The sequence below is a fragment of the Odocoileus virginianus genome, chromosome 17 (assembly GCF_023699985.2).
Source record: "Odocoileus virginianus isolate 20LAN1187 ecotype Illinois chromosome 17, Ovbor_1.2, whole genome shotgun sequence".
Lineage (NCBI taxonomy): Eukaryota > Metazoa > Chordata > Mammalia > Artiodactyla > Cervidae > Odocoileus > Odocoileus virginianus.
In genome coordinates, this window is record NC_069690.1 from 25,606,807 (window position 1) to 25,632,094 (window position 25,288).

Here is a 25,288-nt window from a genome sequence, read left to right on the forward strand (position 1 = left end):
AAATCATATTCATCCTCACAGCTAACACATCTGTTTCTATTCTTATCTTTGGTATCGCATTCTATTTCCCCACCCTTATTATCTGCAAAATTGCTTCAAATATCTCCTACAGAGAGGGGGCAGACATAGAGAAATCAAATGAAAAAAAGGAAAAAGAAATCCAATGAATAATTATGCAGCATTTCTTATGGGCACACTTCTGTGAAGGTCATTGCCAGAGACCAGCTCTGTCCACAGCTCCATGAACATGAATGAACCTCTTCTCTGTTTTTCTTTAGAGACTGACAGCAGGCTCTAAGCTGCCCGACAGGACTGAGACGGCTCAGAAAAGGGGTCAGGGCTGGGCTACATTTGCAGGTCCTCTTCCTGGCTCTATCAGGGACCTAGGATGGAACTCCAGACCCGCCCCCACCCCAGGCCCATTCTTTGTTGGAGCCTTGATCTGCAGATTCCTCCAAGGCCCCCTTCAGGCCACGCTGTTCTGTCTGAAGGAAGGTGGGGGGAGGTGAGGAGTGTTGGGGGAGAAGGATCTGCCTTTACCTGACCCATCCCTATACTCCCACCCGGTTTCCCTCCTCACCCAGGTCCCAAATAACCAGGCCACACACCGGGTTTCAAGTATCCGTCTCTTCCTTTCACTCTCTCGAAAGAAAAAATAAATAAATTGCAGAAGGCGGCAGCATTTCCAGTCTTCCCCTGGCTCCCAGACACCCGACCCCCAACCCTGCCCCCCTACCCTCCCCCCCCCACATTCCCACTCCCTAGACCCATCCCTCCCCATTCCCAAAAGAAAAAAGAAAAAAAAAGAAAAAGAAAAAGATCCCAGGAAAAAAAAATAAGCCACAGTTAGACCTTCCACTCATGCAAACCAGCAAAGAAAAAAGGTGGGGGGCATGTGGAAGGCAGGGGGCCCATGGTGGAATCCCCCCACTAACCCCCCCAAAACCACCTTTGAGAAGAAAAAAATGGAAAAATAAAATGAGAAATCAAGGGACCTAGGGAGTTATGATGGGGGCAGGAGTGACCCCAGACCCTGCCTCGGGGGGAGCGCGGAGGCCTGCAGCCCTGCAATGGGGTGCTCCTGGAGGGGGGCCCTGACTTCTGGAAAGTGTGTGGGAGGAGATGGGGGAGAGCAGGTGGCCCCCCAGTGGGTGTGTGTGTGCGTTGGGGGCGGGCAGGGGCAGGGGCAAGGGGTCCTAAGGAGCCAGGGCTTGGGATCAGGAGCCCGGGGCTCCCCCCCAGACCCCAGGTTCCTGGGGTTCCGCAGCCCAGTTCTGGGGTGCAGGGATACATGCAGAGGAGTGTCCCCCCTCCAATGGGCTGGATCCAGTTAGAAAGGAAATAAATAAGAAGGGGTGGGAGGGAGGCTGGGGGTTGGAAGGGCTTGGGCAATTCAGTCCAGACCAAGGGCCCGGGCGGTGGAGGCAGGGCGAGTCCAGGCCAAGCCAGGGCAGGAATCAGAGTCTCTCTCGGGCAGGAACCCAGATGTAGGGGCCTGAGAGGTCCTCGATGACTCGCTTCACCTTGTGGTAGATCTCCTCAAAGCTGTCGCCCTCCACGATGGCTAGGGGCGAGGAGGGGGCGGGGCAGGGAGTCACGCCCGGGGCAAAGGGCACCTTCTCCTAATTCTCCAGTCCATGAGCCATGGGATGCACCCACCCAAAGGGGATACCTCCTTCTAAACCACCCACCCTGTGGGGGCCCCTCTTTTGAATCTGAGCCAGAGGCACCTCCTGTGCTGGCCACGGGCTAGCCGCAGCCTCACCTGAGAAGCACTCTGTGAATTCCTGCTCCAGCTTGGTGGCTCTGTCGAAGGCTTTGCGGGCTTGCTCCTCTGTGATCCGCTTATTAATCTCTCTGTGGAGAGGGAGAGAAACACAGACCTGAGGGTGGGTCCTGCCCTGCCTTTATCTCCTCTCTCCAGGGATGTTAAGCTGCAACCATTATTTTCTTTTTTTAATATTTATTTGACTGCACCAGGTCTTAGACGGGGCATGTGGGATCTAGTTTCCTGACCAGGGAATGAACCTGGGTCCCCTGCATTGGAAGTACAGAGCCTTAGTCACTTGACCACCAAGGTTGTCCCCACTATTTTCTTATCTAGAGCATGAAGCAAAAAATACAATTCCCAATATTCTCTGGGGTCACAGATGGGCCCCCTCCCCACAACCCACCCCAGCCAGGTGTGGCCACTTCAGGGACCTCTCCAGAGCCTCATCCTTCCAGCTGACAGCCCAGTGAAGGGATTCAGACTCTAACTCCCAACAGCCCGATGCCCAGCAGGTGTATGCCCCAGGGGTTGCTGGGAGTTGTAGTCCCGCCTAGCCCAGGGCAGAAGAGGAGGGAAGAGGCCTGGGCTTCCCTGGGCCCTCTGGGTTCTAGCTACAATTCCCCTCAGGTGCTGCTGGAGCTGCTGTTCAGGGTTCTGAGGGAAGAGCTCAACACAGAGGCCATCTGAGGCCCGGGGCTTGGTGTGGGAGAGCCGAGGGGAAACCCTCTGAGACCATACTCACAGAACATTCTCCAGGGAGCGGGGGCGGATGAAGATGGCGATAGGGTGCAGGTGGGCCGCCTGCAGCCGCCTCACGGCATTGGCCGAGACATCAAGGATGCAGTGCTTCCCCTGGGGGCAGGCAGGGTGGGTGGAGGGGGACCAGCAGGTGGTGGGAAAGGACAGACAGAGGTGGCAGGACAGGACCCACACACAGGACGTGGAAAAGTGGAGGACACGAGATTGGCCAAAAGGGAAGTGAGATGGATGTCAAAAGACGCATGGGCAAAGAGAGTGGAGGCAGGAAGGGTATAGACAGACAGAGTGAAAAAAGGAGAGGGACAGACGGAGAGCAAGGGAGGGGCCAGCACAGGAGGGAGGGGATGGAGGGAACAGAGAGGACAGGCAGGGAGGGGACCCAAAAGATGGCGCAGAGCAAGGCCAAGGGGGCGGAGTCAGGCAGGTGGGGCGAGAAAACAAAGGAGAAAGGAAGTAGGATAGAGGGAGGAGGGAGGGGAGGACGGACAGAGGACAGACAGATGGAAGGAACAAGGAGAGACAGATGGGAGGGAGGAGAGGCAGATGGAGAAAGGAGCCATGGAGGGAAGAGGGCAGGGTGGGGGCAGCAGGGAGAAGGTGATGGCAGAGGAGTGGGAGAGGCAAGTGGAGACCCCAGGAAAGGTGAGGGGAGAGGGGAGAGGGCCAAAGGGGAGCCGGCAGAAGGGAGGGACCGAGTTGTGGGGGCCAAGCCACCAAGGGCAAGGCCACAGGAAGAGAGGTGAAATGGGGCAAGGAGAGGGGGAGAGGGGACAGATGGCAGCATGAAGTTTGGGGTCAGGGACCAAGGGAGGGAGGGAGGAGGGGAGGCGGGGGGTGGGGAGCAGGGCACCGGAGAGCAGGCAGGCAGACAGAGTTGCCCAAGAGGAGAAGGAGGTGGAGGAGCGGAGTGGAGACCCAGCAGGGAAAGAGACAGAGAGAGAAAGAGAGTTAGAGAGCTGAGGAAGGCCATGGGGGGAAGGAGGAGGAGGACGAGCCGCGGCTCCTACCTGCTCTGCCACCTCTCGCACGGACTGGACGCTGGTTCCATACAGGTGGCTGTTGTACTGGCCGGCCTCAATAAACTTGTGGGCCTGAATGTCCTTCTCCATTTTCTCCCGGGACGACACAAAGTGGTAATCCCGGCCATCTATCTCGTACTCCCGCTTGGGCCTCGTCGTATCTGCCAGGAAGTCACCCCGCCCCCCAAAGATCTAACCACCAACCCTCCAGCTTCAACCCTGCCTACGGCGTCCCCCCAGAGAGCCCAGCTGGTCCTCCGGGGAAGGGGGCTGCTGGGGAGACCCAGGCCAGGGGAGACGGGTGGAGCTGCCTCCCCCAGCATCTCTGGGTCATCCAAGTCCCCGGCCTGGGATGGTCCCGGTGGACGTGAGGGTGGCTGAGCAGCATCCTTGTCTGAGAACCCCTGTGTTCAGAAGTGGCTCTGCCTGTGACCCCTTGGGCCCCACCCCCCACTGCCCCCCAAGGCCCTGCACTCACGGGGAACACAGGATCCGAACTTGTCGGGGAACTCGGAGAGGAGATCATCGTTGGCGCGGTCCTTGGTGGGCCCGAGGATAATGATGGGGCGAGCATAGTGCACTGAGGAGAGTGTGGGGGTCAGGCGGGGGCAGAGATCAGAGTCAGGCAGGGGGTGGGGGGGAGGGGAGGGGCAGAGCCAGGCCAGGGGGTCTGGGCCAGGGCATGCTGCCAGGGCTCACCTTCCATCTGTGTCACCGTCTCATAGCTCAGAACCGAGTCTTCTCGACCTAACAGGAGGCAGGGCATCTGCAAGGGCCTTGGAGGCAGGGGATGCAGGGCCCCCACCTGCCTTCCTGAGGACTCAAGAGAAGCCCAGGGCCCCTCTCCCCACAGGTCTTCCCAAACTGACCCAACCTACCCTGTGATCCAGAGCTGGAGCCCCAATCCTAGGGAGACAGAGCAGGCCATGCAGTTGGTCAGGAGTCCAGACCCACGAGCGCCACACACCACCCCCGCACCTCCGCTCTTCCACCAGAGCTCCCGGCCTTCTCCACTTACCTTGGCCTTTAACCGTGACCACTCCCGTCGCTCAACCCTGAGGGATACATGGAAGGATGGGGGTAGAGAAATGCCCAGTGAGGGGCCCTCTTGCCCCCACCCCAGGGCAGCTGAGAACTCCGTCTCCCAACAGCCCCTGTGCCCCATGCTCCTAAATGAGGTGTTTGTCCCAATTCGTGGTGCCTGGGAAGGGTCAGCAGACAGATCCCCAAGAAGCTGGGGGTGGACCCATGCCCTCCCTGCTGGCTGCCCACCCTGTGGCCCTTGGGAGCTTCAGGGGCAGGCAGGCTCACCGCCGCTTGCTGGGGATAAAGCCGATGTCATCGGTCTCGCTGTCGGAGTGGACCCGCCGCGCCTGCCACCACTCCTCATCGCTGGCGTCAATGACATGAAGCACGTCCCCGAAGCGGAAGCTCAAGGCCTGGCTCAGGAAGCCGCAGTCCTTGGTCTTGTCATAGTCAAACAGGGCCCTGAAGGGCAGGCAGCCCCCAGTCAGTCTGGTGAGGGCCAAGGCCCCCAAGACCCAGCCCAGACGTTCTGCCTAGGGGTCTACAGACCCGCATGGCCACTGGTGGCTCTCCCAGAGATGCTGTGGATTCTGAGGAACCTCAGAACTGTGTTGGAACCTAAAGCTCTACAACTATGAACAGCCACTCCATTCTCACTATGTCAGGGATCAGACAGCCTATGGATTGGGGGCAATTTTGAGAGTAAGATTGAGAACAGTGCCCTCCTAAGAAAGCAGCTGCCATATGCATGCACGTCACAGTCAGAGGGTAACATGGACCCAAGTCCGGCTACCCTCAGCAGTAGGGTAGCCTTAAGTGACAACCTGTAAGTGACAACTCCAGGGTGAGGACAAGGGAGGGAATGACTGCAGAGACACCAGAGATGCCGAGCAAAGCACCAGGGCTAGAAAGATGGGAAGGGACTCCAGGATCATCAGCATCATCGGGGAGTTATAACTGACCAGCCCTGGGAGCCAACTGGACCCGGCAAGGATAGAAGGGCCGAGCGAGGCTCCAGTTTGAGCCAGCTGTCTCGACAGACAGTGGTGCCATTCAGGAAGAGAGACACCGATTGGGCAGGACAGAGAGCATGAGGGCAGGGGAAAAGAGGTGAGCTAGCTTTGGGACATGCTGAGTGTGAACACCTGTGGGACAACCCCAGGGATGTGTCCAGAAAGCAGATGGCTGGAGCTGCAGGTCTGGACCATGGGGAAGAGGTCAGGCCTGGGCTGACTGCTCTGAGAGACACTGGCAAAGCGAGCGGCAGGGGAAGCTATGTGAGTGGACCAGGAGCCCAGAGGGAGGGAAGGGAAGAGGCTCGGACAAAGCACTTACGCCTGGGGCAGACGAGAAAGAGGAGCCAGTGGGAGAAGGAGCCCTAAGAAGGTAGCAAGATGCCACCTGGGAGACAGGGTCAGCTTGGAGACAGCGGTGGTCCACTTCCCCTGGAATGTGTTATCCCAAGGGGTTGGGCAATATTCCAAAAGTTGAGAGGTCCCCTACTCTGCCAGGAATTAACCTTTGAGTTACCAGGCCTTGCGGCAGCTGGGGGTCCCAAGGAAGGTGCCAGGGTGACTAGGGGCTCGAAGCAGTAGGGAATCACTGAGGCTGAGGCTATTTTCTAGTCGCTATGGAGTGTTTCTCAATGCTAACCTGTGCGTTTCCAGCCCTGGTGTGGGAGGCGGGACAGGAGCCAGGCAAGATTGAGGAGCGAGAGCTGGCTAAGGGGCTATGGAATAAAGAGAGGCCCAGGCAGGAAGCACCCAACCTGATATAGAAACCCCTTTTGGGGTTGCTCCGCAAGGAGGCAGTCCCTGAACCCAGGCTGCTGTTCATGAGCTGTTCCCGAAGGTCGTGGATCTTGGCCTCGAACCGGCTATACTCTGAGGAAGGACAAGAAGGTTCCTGAGCTCTGGCCCCTCCCTACTGTCAGCTTCTCCCCTCCCCTTCCCCCAAACTCTGCAGAAGCCAGGAGACAGAGTTCTGAGCATCATCTGAGAGGGGGAGCTTCAGGCTTGGTTATTCCCGTTTACTCAGCCGTGTCTAACTCTTTGCAAACTCATGGACTGTAGCCTGCCAGGCTCCTCTGTCCATGGGATTTCCCAGGCAAGAATCCTGGAGTGGGTAGTCATTTTCTTCTCCAGGGGAATCTTCCTAACCCAGGGATTGAACCCATGTCTCAGGCCCAGTACCTTCGGGTTTATACTGAGCGATGATCGTGACTGTCTGACCCGCATTCTTCAGGGCAATGGCAGCCTGCTCGTGGCTGGCATTGCGGAGGTCAACGCCATTGACCTAGAGAGAGCAGGGAGAGCTTGAGTTACTGGAGATGGCGGCCGGGCTCCAGCCTACATGAGCCCCAGCTACAGGGAGGGGGCGGTCCGGGCAGGGGCTGGCCTTCCCTTACCGAGAGGATCTGGTCCCCCTTCCGCAGCTCCCCACTGAGGTCTGCAGGGCCACCAGCCAGGATGAAGGAGATGAAGATGCCTTCACCATCCTCGCCACCCACAATGTTGAAGCCCAGGCCTGTGGAGCCCCGGTGGATCACAATCCGCCTTGGTTCTCGGGGGACGTCTTCCTCCCCAAGCAGGTCCTTGGCCACGGGGGAGTAGCGCCGAGGGGAGGTGGGGGTCATGGCGGTGGGGTAGTCAGTGCCCAGGTAGCTGCTGTGACTGATCTCATTGTCCAGGTGCTGGGAATAAGCTGAGGGAAGACATGGGGGAAGGACGGATGCAATGGAAAATGCATGGAGAGAGACAGCGCCCACCACTCCACCTCCTCCCGAGGAAAGCAGCAGAACCAGGCTCAGGGGAAAGAGATGTCACTGTGCCAGAGAAATGAGGCTGGGGTGTACAGGGGACATCTGGTCACAGCAATATCAGGGGGCAGGAATTCAAAGGTCATGGTGGGGGTGGGTTCTCCTAGGGGCGAGTGGATCTGAAGGGTACACGACCTAAGTATGCCAAGGGTATGAAGCCAAGGGGAATATTAATACCAGGCTTTGGGGATTTTCATTCGGTTGAACCATCTCTCATATCATCTATAAAATTCCTTTCCCTTTGTTTCCCCCACTTCCTGATCATTCATTTGGTGGGAAAACTTGGTCATTTGTCCAGCAGATTTTCCCACCTTCTTTTAGAAAATAGTGGGAAACCCTAACAAGTAGATCACTACTTACATCCCTGCCCTGCATCTCCTGTCAAGTGGTCACTTGTATAGAGACTCAAGTTCAATTTTTGACAGAAGTATTTCCTAGATGCTGCTGCATACTTCTTGCATCATGACAGGACACGATGTCAGGTTGCATTTTTTGAGATACAAATCTGTAGGTTGGGGTCTTGTCAGCCTGACCCATCCATTATAAAGCTCACCATTAGCCTCTCACCTAAGAGTTTTAGCAGCCACTGACCATCACTGCCTGGACTTGATTGACAGTTCACTGAGGATGGCAAAATAGTGCCCATGTATTTTTCTTTTTTCTTTTTTTTTTTTAGGGAGGAACATTTATTAGTGATAATTTGTCTGTAAAAAAGAATGTTCCCAGGTCAATCATCAGTCACTCTATGGTGCAATATGCATAGGAAAAGAGAATAAAAGCTTGACTCTTTCCCTTTGCTTGCCAGTATTCAGAATGTACAAGTTCCCTAGCATCTTCCAAAGGTACCTAGTTGTTCTGAAGTATCCTTATAATCCTGTAGATTTTAAAATATTTACTGAGTTTTGGTTAAACAACCAGTTTCAATTTGGCTCCTGTCTCTTTGACACAATCCATGAATATCTTCCTTGCTTTCTTCTTTTTTTAAAGGTTTAAAAGGTAACTTGTTCTTTTAATGATTTTGCTAGAAAATGGGAAAGTTCTCAAGTGAAAACTTGGTGGCTCAGATGGTAAAGAATCCACCTGCAATACAGGAGGACCTGGGTCCAATCCCTGGGTCAGGAAGGTCCCCTGGAGTAGGGAATGGCAACCCACTCCAGTATTCTAGCCTGGAGAATTCCACGGACAGAGGAGTCTGATGGGTGACAGCCCATGGGGTCGCAAAGAGTTTTGCTAATATGAAAGATGTTACAAGTTCATCTTACACATTCCTTGCTCAAGTCTTAGATCTGGCCCTTTCTCCAAGGAGTAAAGGTTCCCTCTGATAGGTTATGGTGTCTAGAAACAAGACCGTGTGATTTTAATATGGTCTTACAGTATGATTTCAGATTTGGATGAAGTAGTCACATCTCATTATTCTTTTCCAAAAATTTCTTAGCTCTTCTCCCAAATGTAATTTTCCAGTTGGGGGTGGGGGGGGGTGAACATTAACATTCTGATGAAGATCGCATAAAATTAGAGAAAAATTTGGAGAGGGTTGAGATCTTTAGCATATTATGTTTTTTGCATCAGGAAACATGCTGTGACTTTCCAGTTCTTTACTGTTCTTTTATGCCCTTCGGTAAAGTTTCATCATTTACCTGATAAAATCTGACACAGGTCATTTACTGTATAAATCTGCCCTCTGGTCAAGCTTATTTTTCTAAGAAGTTTTTTAGAGATGTTTTTAATGTTAAAACATTTTTAAAGTCTTTATTGAATTTGCTACAATATTGCTTCTGCTTTATGTTTTGGTTTTTTGGCTGAGAAGCATATGAAATCATAGATCCCCAACCAGGGATTGAACTCATACCCTCTGTATTGGAAGGTGAAGTCTTAACCACTGGGCAACCAGGGAAATCCTCCAAGAGTTTTATAGAGCATTTTTCCTATGGCAAAAAGGATCTTTTTACCCATTATATTTTCTTATTGCCGGGAAGTTATGAGTTCTTGCTTTTTAATCTTACATATGGCCACATTCTTAACCCTACTTATTATTTTTAAGGTTTTCATTTAATTCACTTAGATTTTAATCTAGATGGACAAAAGTATAATTTACAAATAAGGATAAGTCTGTTTCTCCCCATTGAAATGTAACATTTATTTATTCTTTTTTCTCTTGCTGCACTGCCTGAAATCTTTACAGCAGTGATTCGCAAACAGGGTAATTTTGCAACCCCCTTGCCCTCAGGGGACATTTGGCAAAGTCTAAAGACATTTTTGGTTGATCTGACTGGAAGGGAAGGGTACCACTGTTCATCTGATAGAGGCCAGGGCTGCTGTTAAACATACTACAGTGCACAGAACAACACCCCCCACAACAAAGAATTGTCAAGGACAAAAATGTCAATAGTCCCAACACTGAGAAACCCTACTCTAAAGCAATGTGGACTAACAGTAGCAGGAAGAGGTTTCCTTGCCTAGTTCCTAACTTAATGGACACACAGATAGGATTTTATCATTACAATGTGTTCACTGTTGATTTCTGGTAACACTTTTCGATCATGTTAAGGAAAACTCCTCTGTTCCTAGTGTACTAAGTTTCCTCTCAGAATAGGATGTTGAATTTAATCAAATGCCTTTCCCACATCTGTCTAAAATGAACAGTACTGTTTTTTCTACCTTTTTTTTGGCACGCCACATGGCAGGTGGGATCTTAACTCCCCAATGACCAGTGATCAGGGATCGAACTCTGTGCCCCCTGCAGTGGAAGCATGGAGTCAACTGCTGGACTGCCAAAGAAGTCCTTCCCTCCCTTAACTTTTTAAATACAATGACTCATACTTAGAGGTTTCATAATATGGAAACACCTTTAATTCCCTGAAATAAACCCAACTTTGTGACAATGTTACTCCCTTAATATACCACTGTGTTTGTTTTGCAACTATGTTATTAGAAACTTTTACATCTCTGTTCAGAAGCAAAATTAACCTATACTTTCCTCTTTTTTGGCTGAACCATGGGGTTGCAGGATCTTAGTTCCCTGACCAGGGACTGAATCCAGGCCACAGCAATGAAAGCCCGGAATCCTAACCACTAGGTCACCAGGGATCTCCCTACCTTCTTACATTATCCTTGTCACCATTTTTCAAATGCCCTTATAAAATGAAATGCGAAACATTTTATCTTTCCCTACACTCAGAAAAAGCATAAGAATTACCTATTCCATGAAGATTTGATAAAATTAGCCATAAAACCATCTAGTGCCTTCTGGGGGAGGGACTATTGACAATCTTTTCTAGTTCTTTCATGGTGACCAATCTTCCATCTATTCTCCAACCAAAGGAAGTGACAGACGCCGTGGCCAGTTCAGGGAGAGGATCTGAAGAGGCAGGGTCAATGGGGACGTCACAGGGTGACTGGTGGGGGGGCATGGGGAGCTCCAGGGTTTGGAGGGCTCTCACAGGTCGTGATGTCTGGGGGAGCATAGCTGTCACTCAGGTAGGCATTGCTGGGCTTGGCCACCTTTAGGTAGACCACATCGTACGTGTTCTTCAGGGCTGCCACGGCATCCTCATGCATGACGTCCTCCAGCCCCACGCTGTTGACCTGGGGCCAAGGGAAGCAGAGCTCAGACGGAACCAGAAGCAATCTCAAGACAGACGTGCCGAGGGCGAGCCCATCAGGAAGCCTGGGTAGGCACCAGGCCAGCAGGCAGGACCCAGGTGTGGGCTAGAAGAGTGACGGGGGTCCCCACTCACCGCTAGGATCTTGTCTCCGATCTGTAATCTCCCGTCCTTGTGGGCGGCACCCCCTTCGATAATCTTGGTCACATAGATGCTGTTATCTCCGGGGATATGTTGGTTCCCGACACCTCCGGCGATGCTGAAGCCAAGACCTGGGCAGAGGGGAGGGCAGAGGTGGGTCCCTAGGTCCCCTGGGGCAGAGGACAGCGGGAGGAGGGTGGCAATCTAACTGGGTCGCTACCTTTAGGCCCCTTGATGAGCTTGATCTCCATAAGCTTCTCAGCCGGGGGCTTCCGGCGCATGACGTAGAGGCGGACAATAGAGCCTGCCTCTTTGAGGGCCTCCACCGCCGCTGAGTGGGTCACCTCCCGCACGTCCACTTCATTGACAAACAAGATGCTATCGTTGACCCTGAGGGCAGCAAGGTGGGCCTGAGCCAGGAGCTTCCTGCCGCCCTGGTCCTCCCTTTCAAGGGAGCCAGCATCCTAACCCGTCTCCTCTCCCCACCTGAGACGGCCGTCCTGGGCTGCAGCCCCACCAGGAATGATCTTGGTGATGAAGATGGAAGGGTCATCACCGATGTGGGGGTTATCAGTGCCACCTGCGATGCTGAAGCCCAGACCTGAGTTACCCTGGGCAGAAGGAGGGGAAAAGGGTCAGCTCCCCTCTCTGCCTACTCTAGATGGGGCAAGAGGGGAGGGGAGAGGGTTGGGGAACTGTGACCGGAGCAGGAAGGGGCAGGGTTAAGAGGCTGGCCACTGAGAAAACACAGGCACAGAGAGAAGCACAGACAGGGGGCAAGGCGGGAGGACCTGGGCTGCGTGAGCCTGCTCACCCTTTCCAATGTGATCTCCTCGTATTCCATTTCCCCCTCTGTCCCGTTCACCTGCAACTCCAGCACGGGCCAGAAACACAAGAGACGTGAGACAGACTTCCAGCCTGAGCACCTGACCCTACCCTGCTGCTGGGACCTGACCTTCCCTCCTCCCTTCTGTAAAAGCCCCCAAAATCTAAACAACTCACATATCCTGGGGCTTCTAGGGTATCTGTGTTGACAATCACAGGGGGAGAATTGGCCTGCGAGGGAAAAAAGGAGATGAAAAGCTGCCTGAGCCTTGGCTCAAGAGGGAGCCTGTAACCAAGAGATCCCCCCACCATGGCTACCCTCTCAGCCTCTTAACCTGGCCGGCTCTGTTCCCTTCGACTCCCTGAAGGACCTAGCCTTGATCCACGTTACAAACACACAGGTACACGTGCTGGCCCCAACTCTGCCCAGCCCAGGCCCCCTGCATGTGGAGGTGTCTGAGAAGCAGGAAGAGAGAGACAGCCAGATTGGGGAGCAGCAGATGGTATAGAGCCGGGAGAGGGGGGGGACGGCTGGTGGGGGGGAGCTTCTCACCGGATGTAACACCACAGAATGCTACATGCCTTATGTACTACACACACATACCACAGGGCTCCTGTCCACTAGGTCCTACCCCATTCCTGTCCCTATCTACCCACCTACACCCAGATCTTTTCATAACCCTCCCTCAGACTTGCCCCTCATTTTCACACACATGTGCCCTAAACCCTGGGCCCCCGGAATCCGGGGTTCCCCAAGATGCAGGCCCCACCCTTCTTCTCGCCCACCCACCATTCAATCTACTCCTTCCTCTAGGGATCCTGTTGCCAAGCAACGGTATCTAAGCCCAGCCAAGGCCTGGGGAGACCCACCTCCTGGAGGCCCTGTCGCCAGGACAACGGGAGGGGGAGATGGGGCGTGGCCTAAGAGCGACCAGATTCCCAAAGGCAGAATCTGGTCCGCTAGCCCCGCCTCTCCTGCTCTGGGCCCCGCCCCCCAGGTAGCTCGGCAGAAAGAAGTCCAGGCTGAAGAGGTTTGAGGGCTCAGCGCCTCCTGAATAACCTTCCTTCCTCCCTCCCCTACGCCCCTCACCCTACGCAGTGGAAAGAACGTCAGGAAAGGGGAGTGGTGAAAGACATCCGGGTCCTAGCCTCTCATTACTCTTACCCCCACCCCTGCCCTATTTCATCCGGGAAAGGGTTAAAGTGGGGTGTGCCCAGGCCCCTGACGTCAGTCGCCTCGACACAGCAGGGTCTCTAGATTCTAGGGCAGGGCCGCTTTAGGCCGGTCCTAGGGGCTTCCCCAGTTGCCAGGGCAACCGAAGCCACGTTTCCATAGCAATGGGGAAGGCAGCCAAAAGCCTCCTTCCGGGGTCCCCAACCTGTCTCCTCCTTAAACAAATATTTATTTGGAGCCTACCAAGCGCGAGGCACTCATCAAGGATTCCCCAGACTCCTGGCTCTCTCCTTCCCAAGGGGTCTTTCCTCTCTCCTACTGCAATATGTCAGTACTACATATTTTCAAGCTCCGTGATAGATTTCATACCCATAAATCTATTAAATCCATCCTCTGACCCTTCAAATCTCAGCAAATGCTACTGTCCAGCCAATAGCCACTGACTGCCTACATCCCATCTGCATGTCCATCCTCTGTCCCACAGCCTGTTTTCAATTGCCATCCCCAACCTTACCCTAGAACTTCCTGCCCCAGGCTCCATCTTTTATCCCCACTACCTTCATCTCATCTCATCTGTGTAGCTGTAGATAAAACACCCCTCTCTCCACCCCATCCGATATCTTCCAACCCCAGCCTCCATTCTCCATCCACTTCCCCGCCCTGTGCCCCTGTCCAGGCCCATCCAGCATCAGTCTCCTGCTCTTATCCTCCATCCTAACTTATGATTCCTCAGAGAGATCACCAAACACTCTCCCTTACTTCATTCTCTGACCCTCAAGATTCTATACCCAAATCACAATCCTTCATTCTCAACTCTCTGAAAACTGAGGCTTCTCCTGTCCCCCAGCTCAGGCCTTGTCATGGGTCCTCCCTCCCACACCCAGGGCCTCCAGCACCCACTTCCCTCTGCTTCCTGGGCACAGACTCCAAGTCTCCCTACCTCTGTACAACCACCTTCGCTCCTCTTCCCCTTCCCCTTCCCCAGGGACTGAATGGCCCCATCTTGAGGGGAAAAAAAGCATCTTCTTTCCTTAGTCCTTGCAGCCCCCAACATTCCACAGGAATCCTCTGCACCCATCTCCTCCTCTCCTTGCCCTCGATCAGCTCAACCTCCTCCCTGGTTCCACGTCTCATCCTTGCCTGTCTCCTGGCCTAGGACCTCTCACCTTCCTCTTGTCTTTCCACTTTTCTACCTGCATGAGAATGGTATTTCCCTCTCCAACTCCTCTCCAACCACCTCCTTCTCACCCCAGAACCTACTGCTGCCCAGCCTCTGCCTCCTCATTCCCAGGCTCAGGAACTCCATCTGAACCTCCTCTCCATCTTCTTGGTGAAACGTCAACAACCTCCCCCTTCCCAGGACATCCCACAAGATCCTAGAATCTGACCCCTGACCCCAGTGTTCCCCTGAATCCCACAGCCAGCCTGGTACACCCCATTCCTCCCAGCATACACCCCCAGAAGAGGAGACTGAGGGGGAAGAAGATGGGAAGTGGCCTGGAGAATGGAAGATCTCAAAAACAGGGCCTCCCCAGTACTGGAGAAGGGAAAACATACTGTGAGCACAGAAAAGAAGGGGAAACAGGTGGTGGTGAATAACAATGGGGGGGGGGGGAGTACAGAAAGAAATCTGCATGGAGGTAAGTGTCCAAGAGGAGGAGAGAGAGGAGGCATAGGAGGAAAGGACAGAAGTGATGAGTAGGGAAGGGGGTTAACATGGAGAAAGGGAGCCGGCTGACCCAGGCAGAGGACTCATCCTGGCCAGAGAGCCTGAGCTGGGGATCGGGGAGAGGAAGAAGGAGAGTGCGTGGGAGGAAGAGAGAGACAGCATCCAGCATCAGCCAGCAGAGAGGGAAAGGCAGCGAGGAGGGGAGGCACAGGAGGGGTGCAAAGGCCGAGGCAGGGGACAGAGGCAGAAAGGCCGGGCAACCAGAAATCTCAGGCCAGACAGATGGAAAGGGCTGGAGAGCCAGGCCCAGAGGCCGGAAGTGGGGGGAGGAGGCCGCGAAGGGCCAAGAGCAAATGAGGGCAGCAGGAGTTCTGAACAGAGCTCTGGACACAGAAAATGGAAACGGAGGTGGGGGTGTGTGAAGGAATGAAGAGGGCCCAGGCACGGGGAGCATCCTGGGGAACGCTCGCATCTCAACGCACGTGTACGCACACACGCAGACACACACGCACGCACACAAGGGCTGTAAACTACACCCGCTCCCACTTGCTTGGTCTGCTTCTCCTCTTTAGGAACCAGGTGTTTCCAACGCCCCCAATGCCCCCTCCCCTGGCCCCAGGAGCCCAAGCCCAGCCCCCCAGCCCCAGCCGCCCCCCACCTCCGGCTCTCGCCCTACCGGGCCTTGGGGGTAGTTGTAGCTCCGAGGCTCCGAGGGCTGCACTGGGGAGGGGGCCGCCTGAGTCTCCTACCTTGAGGGGGGAGAAGTGGGCGTGGCCCACGACCCCTTGGACGGCCTCGAGGTGGGACAAGTTCCTCTCCGCCACGTGCACCAGCTCGGGGGCGTTTACCTGGTTGGGGAGGTGGGCCGGGCTGTGCTCCAGAGGGGGCGTGTCTTCATCTTGGTAGCGGTATTTCTGGGGACGGGACGGAGGCGTCACGGGGCCGGCCCAGCGCCGCCCCGGCGCGCCTCTGCTCCCCCGCCAGTGCAGTGCGGAAGGCCCTGGGGCCTGACCAACTCCTCCCCCTCCCTGTCCACCAGCCCATTGGCTCCCCTCTCTCCACCCTCCCCACAGCCCCCTCTCCCGCCAGGCCCTTGGCACCTCTCCTCTCTTCCCAAATCTGCACCCCCCGACCCCCGCAACTCTTCCTACTCCCAGCCTAGGACCCCCGCCTTCTCCCCAGCACACCCCCTCCTCTGAAGTCCGTTTCTTCAGCCCTTTCCCAGAGCTCCAGCCCCTCGGCCACGTGCACCGCTCCCCTTCTCTACCTCCATCCCCAGCATCCTTGCTTGCCTCATCAGCTTCCCCCCACTTCCTCTTTACCCTAAGCCCATTCCCCGTGTCGTAACCTCCCTCCTTCGAGTTGCTTCTCCCATTCTGTACTCCATCCCACCCCACTCCACCCTCCTTGCCTCAGTCTCCCTACTACAGCCTCTGCCCCAGGAGGGAATCACTCCCCATCACCTTGCGCGCCCCGGGCAAGGACCGCTGTCGAGTCCTTCAACTAGCAGGTACTTGGCATCACCCCCCCTCGCAGCACTAAGCTAAACCGGTCCAGCTGGCCTTGCTGGTTCCCAAGTCTTTGGCAAGGGGGCCCCAGGACTCCCCCACCTCTACAAATGCCCAGAGGCCAGCCAGCTAGCTAATCGGATATACTAGAAGAAGGGGGAGGGTGTGGGAGGAACAGAGATGGTAGGGCTCAGAAGGGGGGTAGGAATGCATGCCAGCTTCCAGGTTCCATGACTGAGGAAGTAGGTAGAACCTCAGAGTAAATTCCTGGTCTCCCTTTGGCCTTTAGGAATGAAAGACCCAACCTGACCCCTGATTCCCCTTCCTAACTCACTGAGTACCATCTCAGGGGCCTCCCTTACTAGCTTAATACGGACACCAGTAAATGAGATTACCGGAGGGACCAGAGAGAGGAGGGCAGCTGGAGACACTAATGAAGGGTAGTGCCTCTGCCCCCCACAGAAGCAAACCCTCCCCAAGGCCAGGTTCTATGGAGAAAGGGGAGGTTACCATGTGTAGGGCTCTCTCAGAGACTGGAGAAGACAGAATACGCTCCCCAGTACACATGGGTAAAAAGAGAAGGCAAGATTTCCCTCTCAAAAAAAGTATCTGAGAAGCTGAGAGGACCCCAACATTCGGAGGACAACAGTTACAAGATCAAACTGGAGGAAGCTTATCAAGGTCAACGCCTGACAGAGTATGACTCTGAAAATTCTGAGGATGAGGAACCAAGGCTGAGGATGTAGTCCACTTTGGCCATGGTTAAGGATAAAGTAAGAGAAATAGGAAGAGGAAAATGGTCCATTAAGACTCTCCAATCCAGAACACAGAGACAGCTGAGATCAAGGAGCACCTTGATACATGTTTTTTTTAAGGCTGCACCATTGGGCATGCAGGATCTTAGTTCCCTGACCAGGGATCAAATCCATGCCCCCTGCAGTGGAAGTGTGGAGTCATAAACACTGGACCCTGCCAGGGAAGTCCCACCTTGATATGTTTGAAGTCTTAAGGAAAGAAAATCGGTTCATCAGGGTACACTTTGTTTTCTGGCCTTGAAGACAGACTTGGAGAAAGAACTCCTAGCTCCCTCCAGGTTTCCATACCAAGAACACAAAAAGTGGACAAGGGAAGTTAGGGGAAGTAGAAACTAAATAATCCTCCTCCAAGCTGGGCCCTCTTGGGTAACAGAATTCGATGAACTGAAAGAGGTTGTTGTGCCACATTCTGAAAAGGTGGTCTTTGGCCTGGATAGTGCAAGAGCTGAGGGACAGAGCCCCACAACTGGAGGGGCCAGGGAGGGAAGAAGGAGAGAAAGAGACTGCTCTCTTCTCTCTTCATAAAGCCCCCAAGTCCCTGTGTGACAACTGAGGCAGGGCCAAGGGTTGAAGCTTCGAGTTTGTGGAGTTTGGGACAGGGCAGGGAGGGTTTGAACCCAAAGCCCCTCCATCTTCGCCCCACCTCACAGAGAAAATTCCTGAATCCCAATGAAGAAATCTCAGGATGCACACAACGAAAATGGAAGCATGGAATGGGACATGTCATTGTTTATTCTAAAGGAGACGAAAGAAAATCTGTAGCACACTGAGACTGCAGGCGCCTTTCCCTTCCCTACCCCCGTGGGGGGCGGGGTGTCTGGGACTGAGAAAAAGGCTCCTCCTGATACAGTGACAAAGTCAGGGAGATGGGGAACAAGGAAAGGATCCCAGAGGTCCCAGAATGTGGCTGAAAGTGGTTAGGGCCTATGTTCAGTCCCTGGAAATTTTTAAAGTAAATGTAGTAAGGAAAAACCTCTGGAGAGGTGGGGGTGGGAGAGTCATTAGGAAACTGCAAACTGGGAGGTGGGGATTGAGGTCAGCACCTCTCATCCCAGACTAAAGGACTACTAACGCAAGGCAGGCTAGGAAGGGGGGTCCCCTCTTTTACGCTACTGGGGCTCAGGGCCGTGACCAGCGACAGCTCCAGTACAATTGGGACCAAGTCTGAACCCCCAATATAGTTAAGGCACAGGTAATATTATTAAGGCACAGGCATAGGATAAGTCAAAGGCCTGGGGGCTCGCTGTTGCTCTTTTCCCTTTGGCCCCCTCTTCACAGCCTCAGTTGCAAGAATGACCTGGAAAGGAGGCTTGCACCCCCAGAATAGAGGGTTGTGAGTGAAAGTGAATGATCATAGGAGGGGCGACCCACTGCGCCTGTCCGCGAGACACTGCCACCCAGAGACCCCGCCAAGCAGAAGGAACAGCGACAGCACTTGAAGCTTGCACCCCGAGATTTGGGGGTCCGGAAAAAGGGGAGCGGGGCCGGAGCCCGTACCGCGGCACGTACCACGCAGAGACACATGGAGGCGAATCTGTTCCGAGCCGACATGGAGAAGGGGAGAGGGACTGAGGGGAGGGGATGGGTGGGAGAGCAAGGGTCCCGGGGTTGGGGGGGGGAGGGGCAGAGGGGCGGGGGCTGCGGCGGCCGCGGCAACTGGAGGCTGCGGCCGGAGTGGGGGGGGGGGGGGTGACGGCGCCTGCGCAGTGCGGGAGAGCGTCACGATGGGAGAGAAAGGGGTGCGGGGAGACCCTCTTAGCCATCAACTTCTCTGGTACCAGCTGTTTCTCTGTGAACTTCACCGTGCACAGTATACTCCTATTCATTCACAAATACGGACATTCCTAAAATTACCAATTTATCGCTCCGGTTCTCTGGGATCCCTTATGCTATCTAATCTCCCACCCCTAAAATCACCAAGCCCCTATTACAAAACCTCCCTGGACTCTCAGGGTGCAGGGAAGGAAGCAGCACTTCTCCCTCACTTCAGAAAGATCCCCAAGGGATCTAAACTGGCTCCCACAATCCCCTCCCCCCAACCACTCCAATGATTGTTAATGTAGACAACATCCCCACAGATGTCAAGACGTCTCCTATTCTAACCATCAGTAAAGCCCCACATGATAGCCAGACAACGTTTTCCAAGAGTTGAAAGACCACAGATCCTGTTGTACCCTTAAATTAATATACCCTTTAAATCATCCCTTTTAAAATTACATCTGTTCCCCCCGTCTGCTAACAGAGACCTTGAAATTAGTGCAGCTATTACCCTTGTTCTAATGTAAACATCCAAATAACCAGTCCTCAAATTCACTTGGGGTCCCCTCTCCAAATCCTTGAACCTAATGAGATACTCATGACTTTTCTAACATGACCCAGTACCACCAGATCCCATTTCAGGGAATACTTAAGGGACCTTAAAGTTGACCTTCTGAATTCAGTTGCAACCTCTTCAGTTTATTACTAGACTTTTAGATTAAGAGATATTTCTCTATTCCTTTTCTGTACTCTTTAAATGTAAACATTATCCCCTTTTCTGGGTGCCCTCCCCTACACCTCAACATTCCTCCCCACCCCCACCCCCCCGCCATGATTCTGAATTTCAACTCTGTTGGACGATTACTCCCAAATTTATCTATCTCCCCCACACCGACGTCTCGAAAATTATTTACCAAAATAAGATCTGGCCTGCAATTTCCAGTGACCCACAAATCTCCCGGAACACCCCAAAATGACTGCCTCAGATCTCTTCCATTTTGTCCCAACTGAACCTGAAAGCACCTCTTCTAAATATTCTCCCATTGAACTCCCACTTTTCCAACTCTTAAAGCCCAGCGAGCAATCTCCTAAAATCTGCTTCTCTGGCTTTTCTAAAATGCCTACAAATGGTAGAGAGGACGGATTTCCCTAGAACCTGATCCATAACCCCCTCTCTCCCCGTTGACTGGAATCTGTTAGATACGCCCCCACGATGACCCCCAAGGCCCTAGTTTCATATCTGGATAGAATGCTTGTAATCCTCAGAGGGAGCCAGTGCGGAAGGGGCTGAACTGGAAATTCCTTACAGAAAAGAAAATGCACAGGCCCTAGTTCTCCACCAGTGGGCGCTATGGCTATTAAGACCCTCCCCCATCCCCCATTTCCTTTTTCCCTCCATTTTCCGTTTCCCCGTTGCCTGGCAACACAGCGATCAAGGACTTTGCCGTCGCCTAGCAACCGTCTCCCTGGAACATAGCGTTGAGGTAGGAGGTTGTGCTCTGATGAAATCTTAACAGTCCTCCATCTTAGGAAAACTGAGACGTCAGATCGCCCAACCCCCGGATTCTCCTTTCCAAAGACCCCTGCTGCCCGCAGTTTCTTAGACCAGCCCCTCAAACCCTGTCTCCTCTTTGCACATGGGACCACGCCACGCCCCTGCCGGGTCAGCCCCTCCCTCATTTACCCAGTCCTAAGGCCCCACCCCTTTCTGAGGTTGTTTGCCCGCCTCCCTTGGTAGAGTAAGCCAGGCCCCGCCCACCTGCCTCCAGGAGACCACGCCTGCGTCCACTTCCCGCCCATTCGCTCCCCCGGCCTCGCCCACACTGCCCCTCCGCCACGCCCCAGTCGACCAATGAATGAGGCCGTAGGCCACACTGCCCCGCCCCCGACACCTTAGCTTTGCCCAATAAGGACCACCCGGAGGGTTTAACCGCTTCGCCTCCGGGACTCTAGCCAAATACCCCCGGTCTTTCCCCACTTTCCTCCCTCCCCCACTTGTTCTGCTCCGCCCTCCGCCACCCTCGCCCGGCCCTCAAGTCCGCCACGCAACTTCAGTCGTCGCCTGTTACCATGGCAACGGCGGCAGCAGCGCGGGGAGTAGGGGGAGGGACGGGGGCGGAGTGGGAGAGAGAGAGATGCTCAGAGACACCGGCAGAGAGCGAGGCAGAGAGTAAGATTAAGTGATAGCTATAAGGCAGAGTTAACGCAAGGCACAGGGCCTGGCACATAGTAGGCATTCAATATATATTCCTTAAATTACTGCGGCAGAAATCTAAATATAGGCGATGAAAGATGGAGGAGTCAGATGTAGCTGGGAAGCTCAACGACCGCAAAGCATGAGCACCCTCTACCCCACCCAGCATTCTGGGGGGAAAAGTGTCATGTGCCCCCCCTCTGCTGGCTCGTCCAAAGCGAACCCTCCGCTGCCCTGGATAGAGATGAACCACAACTCCCAACAGCCCCAGGGGCAGCAAGCCTCTAACAGTGACGGTTCTCCTGCCTCAAAGCCTTATGGGACTTGGAGTCCCCGCCATCCCGAGACTGACAAGTTTTCCGGCCAAGGAATGTGGCAAGCCTGGGTCTCCAAGCCTGTGTAAAACCCCAAAATGCATGATCCTCTCTGCGCAAGACTCTTTCCTTCGGGGATGCTCAACCCTGGGCTCCATCGAAGAAGCAGGATTCTTGAAGGGAGATGAATAAACCCACCCTCCCAGAATAGCTACCAATGCAGACAAGGCCCTCACCCTCCCTCTCATATGTGCGTTCACGTGTTGGAAGCAGAACCCACACATTCCAACTGGCTTTCTGTGTACACCTGCACATAAGGGACCATAGCCAGAAAGCCTAAGACTAAGGAGCAGATTAAGGGCAGGAGTCAAGAGGAACTGAGACTCAGACAGACCTTAAAGGAGAGAAGGCCAGAGAAACTGAGGCACAAAAATCCACTGCAACTACAGGAGATGGGAAGAAGAAACAATAAAGGAGAAAGCCCAAAGCCCACAGAATGGAGGAAAAGCAAGTAGCCCTCAAGAGAGGGTAGGGGCTTGGACCTAAAGGTCCTCAGCCTTCAGTCTCCTCCAACCATGCTCACACATGCACAACGCATGTGTAGATGCATGTGTATACATGTATGTGAGTTTGTGGCAGGGAACATGTGTGTCCTCAGCTCCCTGCCCTGAGAATCTGCAGTTCCCACTAAATATAACCCCCTCCCCAGCCTGTGACTCACCCAGACCCCGCCTCCCCGGCCCCCACTTCCTGTCCCACCCCCCCAACCCCCAGCTGCCTGCCAGCCGCCCAAACCTCCCTCCACACACCAGGCTTCCAGCTTTCCAGTCTCATAGTCTTAGAGTCAAGATCCAGGTATTCTGCAGCCCACCAGAAGCTTGCCAGTGTTCCCCATCCCAGAGTTTCTGCACTTGGCAGGCTCACAGGGACACCCTTGTACAGATCTTCACTGCTGCCCGCCCGGCCCTTCTCCTACACCTTTTCACCCTAGTAATTTTAAATCCAGGTGTCCTCCCCCACCTTGATACCAAGGGTCAGGGGTAACAGGAACATTCCCTTCCATCTGCTCGTCTCCCTCTTTCCCAACCAGGGTAGATACAGTGTGGGAGGAAGTGAGGATGGTGGACACCTGCCTGGGCCACCCCCAAATTTTTCACCACGCACCTGGCCCCTCCTCAAATCCCCACTCCCCAAGCCTCTCATCCTCCTCCAAAGAAGCTGGCAACCTCAGCTGCTGCAACCATCTACCTCCCCAGGGAGTACCCCAAATCCTAACCTCACCTGGTCCAATCCCTCGGGTGATTCTCTGTCAGGTTCCAGTTCTCTGACAACTCCCAACTATCCCCATTCCATATGACTGATCCTGAAATTAACAGTCCCCTCAAATTAAGAGCACCCCCAAATGTATCTAAGATGCTTCTTTTATAGTCTGAAGGCCCACTCCTTCCCTGCCAGCTGACACCCCCAGACCAGTCAGGTACTCACAACCAGTAACCTTCTACCCTCAAGCCAGGAGGCCCCTGAAATTGGACAAGGCAACTGGAAGCCAGCTTGTCCCCCAGGAGGGAAGAGCAACCCCCCCTCACATAGTCCACCTTCTAACATACACCAAGCAGAGCTCCCATGTGAGCCAGGCTTCTCCTTAAATAAGTCTCCCTCAACATCATTGGTGAACCTCAAAATCCACCAGATCCCCAAGGCACAGGATAGCCCCCAATTTTCCATTTCTCTACAGGTACAAAGGGATCACTCCAGGGGGCACCTGTGGCCAAACCCAGCATTTTCTCAGATGTGAACCCCAAACTAAATTATGACCCCCCCATCTGCTGATGCTCTCATTCCAGGGCCCCCAGCTGCAGATTAGGCCTGATTAACCCCTCCCCACGAACTCATACCCTCCCCCCAGTTTACAGGCCCCCCTATCATGCTTACCTTGGTTGTCACTATACAGAGACAGTCCATGTTGGGGGGCCTGGCCGCGGCGGCGGGTAAGGGGCTCTGACTTCATCGGAGTTTCGTTCCTCCCCTCCGTGGGTTCTCACCCCTCCCCCCTCCGCACCCCACTTTTGCAGGGGGGGCCAGGATGGGGGGAGGGGTGAGAGGGGAAAGAGGGGGTTGGAGAAGGGAAGGGTAGGGGAGCGTGGGAGGGAGGGGAAGGGGGCCCTAAAGGGGGTCCCCAGTGGAGGGGAGGGGGCTTAGGGAGTACACCCCGATTCTCAGGAGGGGCGGGGGCACCGGGGGCTGGCAGCCCCGGGGTTCGGGGGCTGGGGCATGAGCTGAGGTGGGGGAGGGGAACTGGATGTCGGGGAGCCCCGGGGTAGGGGAAGGTCTTGCCTAACGGCCAGGGGCTAGGGGCCGTGGCGGGGGAGTAGGGTGGGGGGGTCGGAGGCGGCAGCGGCCGAGGGAGCCGTGGAGCCGAGGAGGGAAGGGGAGAGAGGAGGAGAGAGGAAGCAGGGGGAGGGAGGGAGGGAGCGAAGAGCGAGAATGGGGGGGTGCCTCGGTAGAGTTAACTCCTTCCGCGCTGGCAGGAACCCGGATAATGGGAAAAGAGATGGAGGCAGGAGCCCAGAGGCCCTGAGGCAAACATGGAGTCCCGGCCAGCCACCAGCGAGGACAGCAGAAAGGCAGTGAGGAGGGAGTTTATTTCTCAGAGGAGGAAGCACCCACCCAGCCTCTCAAAGACTGGGAGCACCCGGGGTGGTTGAGATACTGGAGAGAGGCCATGGTAGGGAGTAGGGAGTGAGGGAGGGGCTGGCAGGAGGGAATCCCTGGGGGCCTAGGGCTCCCTCAGGATTTACAGGAGGAAACCTGAAAAGTGATTGCATCCTGGACTCTTAAGTGCCTGAAACTGGGGCAGGTAAAGAAGAGAGGGAAGCAGGAGAGCAAATGGGCTACAGGACTAGAAAGAGAGCACTCCCCTCGCCCCTGACTCAGGAGGTCGTCCCCGGGGACCCCCAAGTCTCAGGCTCTTATTAGCAGTAGTTTGCTCACCCCTCCAGCCCTGCTGCAACCTCAGGAATTCAGAGCCCATCCCCCAACCCCCTTACCTGACTCTCTGAGATGGAAGCCTCATAATAGTCCAGGATGTCTGTCACAGGAACAGAGCTTGAGTTACCCCTCCCACCACAGGCCTCCCTCGCCACCCCTGCCATAACCTCACCTCCATCCCCATCAGGTAAAGGAGGAACTCCTCCAGTCAACACTGGTGGACACTGACCCCTGATCTCCAGGCTCCCAACCAGCCCCCAAGTTCAGTAATCGCCCTCGCAAGCACAGGCCAGCCCTTGTCACTGCTGCCCCTCAGAAAACTGGGACTACTCACCCAGCAAGGCTTGGAAGAGGTCACTGTGTAGCACCGTAAGGAGAGGGGGTGCCCATCGCAATAGTGGGGGTGCCAAGAGCCAGAGGGCCGACTTGGGAGCTGGTGAAATGCAAGTGAGGGGGAGGGGTTGGGACAAGGAAGAGAGAGGGACCAACACACTCACACACACTCACCTCCTCTTCCCCAGTCTTTGCCTTCTCACCCCAGACTCTCTAGAAAGGTCTAGGGCGAGGGATCCCTGGATCCCAGGCCCCATCCACCCCCAGGCCTCCCCTTCACAAGGACGCCTGTTTTTCACCTCTTGGTCCTGGTCCCTCAGACATCTCTCTTTCCTCTCACTTTAATCTCTCTAATCCACCAGGGTTGGAGCTGAGCTGTCCTCTCCCCACCCAGTGTGAGCTGTCAGGTAAAGCAGGCAGTCTCTGACCTGCCCACCGTCCCATTCTTCCAGGGTTCCCAGGTACTATCACCACCACCACCACCACCACCTTCCTCCTTACACCCTTGGCCCCTCTCCCCAAAGCCAGGCATGACCACTACATTTTCCTGAGGGCCAGGAAAGAGGATTAGCCC

General features: G+C 54.7%; 1 protein-coding gene across 7 annotated transcripts; it reads right to left on the bottom strand.

Moving 5' to 3' along the window:
- Nucleotides 1-612: 612 nt before the first annotated feature.
- On the bottom strand, nucleotides 613-23,824 carry DLG4 (discs large MAGUK scaffold protein 4). 7 transcript variants are annotated; one of them, XM_020913072.2, is made up of 20 exons: nucleotides 23,326-23,824; nucleotides 15,554-15,718; nucleotides 12,139-12,192; nucleotides 11,951-12,001; nucleotides 11,623-11,747; nucleotides 11,357-11,526; nucleotides 11,131-11,267; nucleotides 10,834-10,978; nucleotides 6,983-7,278; nucleotides 6,768-6,870; nucleotides 6,344-6,458; nucleotides 4,861-5,037; nucleotides 4,568-4,604; nucleotides 4,428-4,455; nucleotides 4,249-4,296; nucleotides 4,028-4,129; nucleotides 3,538-3,710; nucleotides 2,514-2,623; nucleotides 1,766-1,857; nucleotides 613-1,564 (listed from the first exon to the last, which is right to left on the bottom strand). In XM_020913072.2, exons 1-20 carry the CDS (start codon nucleotides 23,353-23,355, stop codon nucleotides 1,458-1,460), a joined length of 2,265 nt encoding a protein of 754 aa, XP_020768731.1. In that variant the 5' UTR covers nucleotides 23,356-23,824; the 3' UTR covers nucleotides 613-1,457. The 7 variants fall into 7 exon arrangements, with proteins under 7 accessions (XP_020768731.1, XP_020768735.1, XP_070335080.1 ...); XM_020913076.2 differs by having other exon boundaries at nucleotides 15,653-15,718; nucleotides 23,326-23,823; XM_070478979.1 differs by having other exon boundaries at nucleotides 11,951-12,009; nucleotides 12,138-12,192; nucleotides 15,653-15,718; nucleotides 23,326-23,823.
- Nucleotides 23,825-25,288: the final 1,464 nt, after the last annotated feature.

Bases quoted from the DNA above. Each gene is read 5' to 3' on its own strand.
- DLG4 (XM_020913072.2), bottom strand. From the start codon at position 23,355: ATGGACTGTCTCTGTATAGTGACAACCAAG. The intron at 11,268-11,356 runs GTAGCGACCCAG...CCCTCTGCCCAG, and splicing joins GCTCATCAAGGGGCCTAAAG to GTCTTGGCTTCAGCATCGCC. The intron at 6,871-6,982 runs GTAAGGGAAGGC...TGCTCTCTCTAG, and splicing joins AGGGGGACCAGATCCTCTCG to GTCAATGGCGTTGACCTCCG.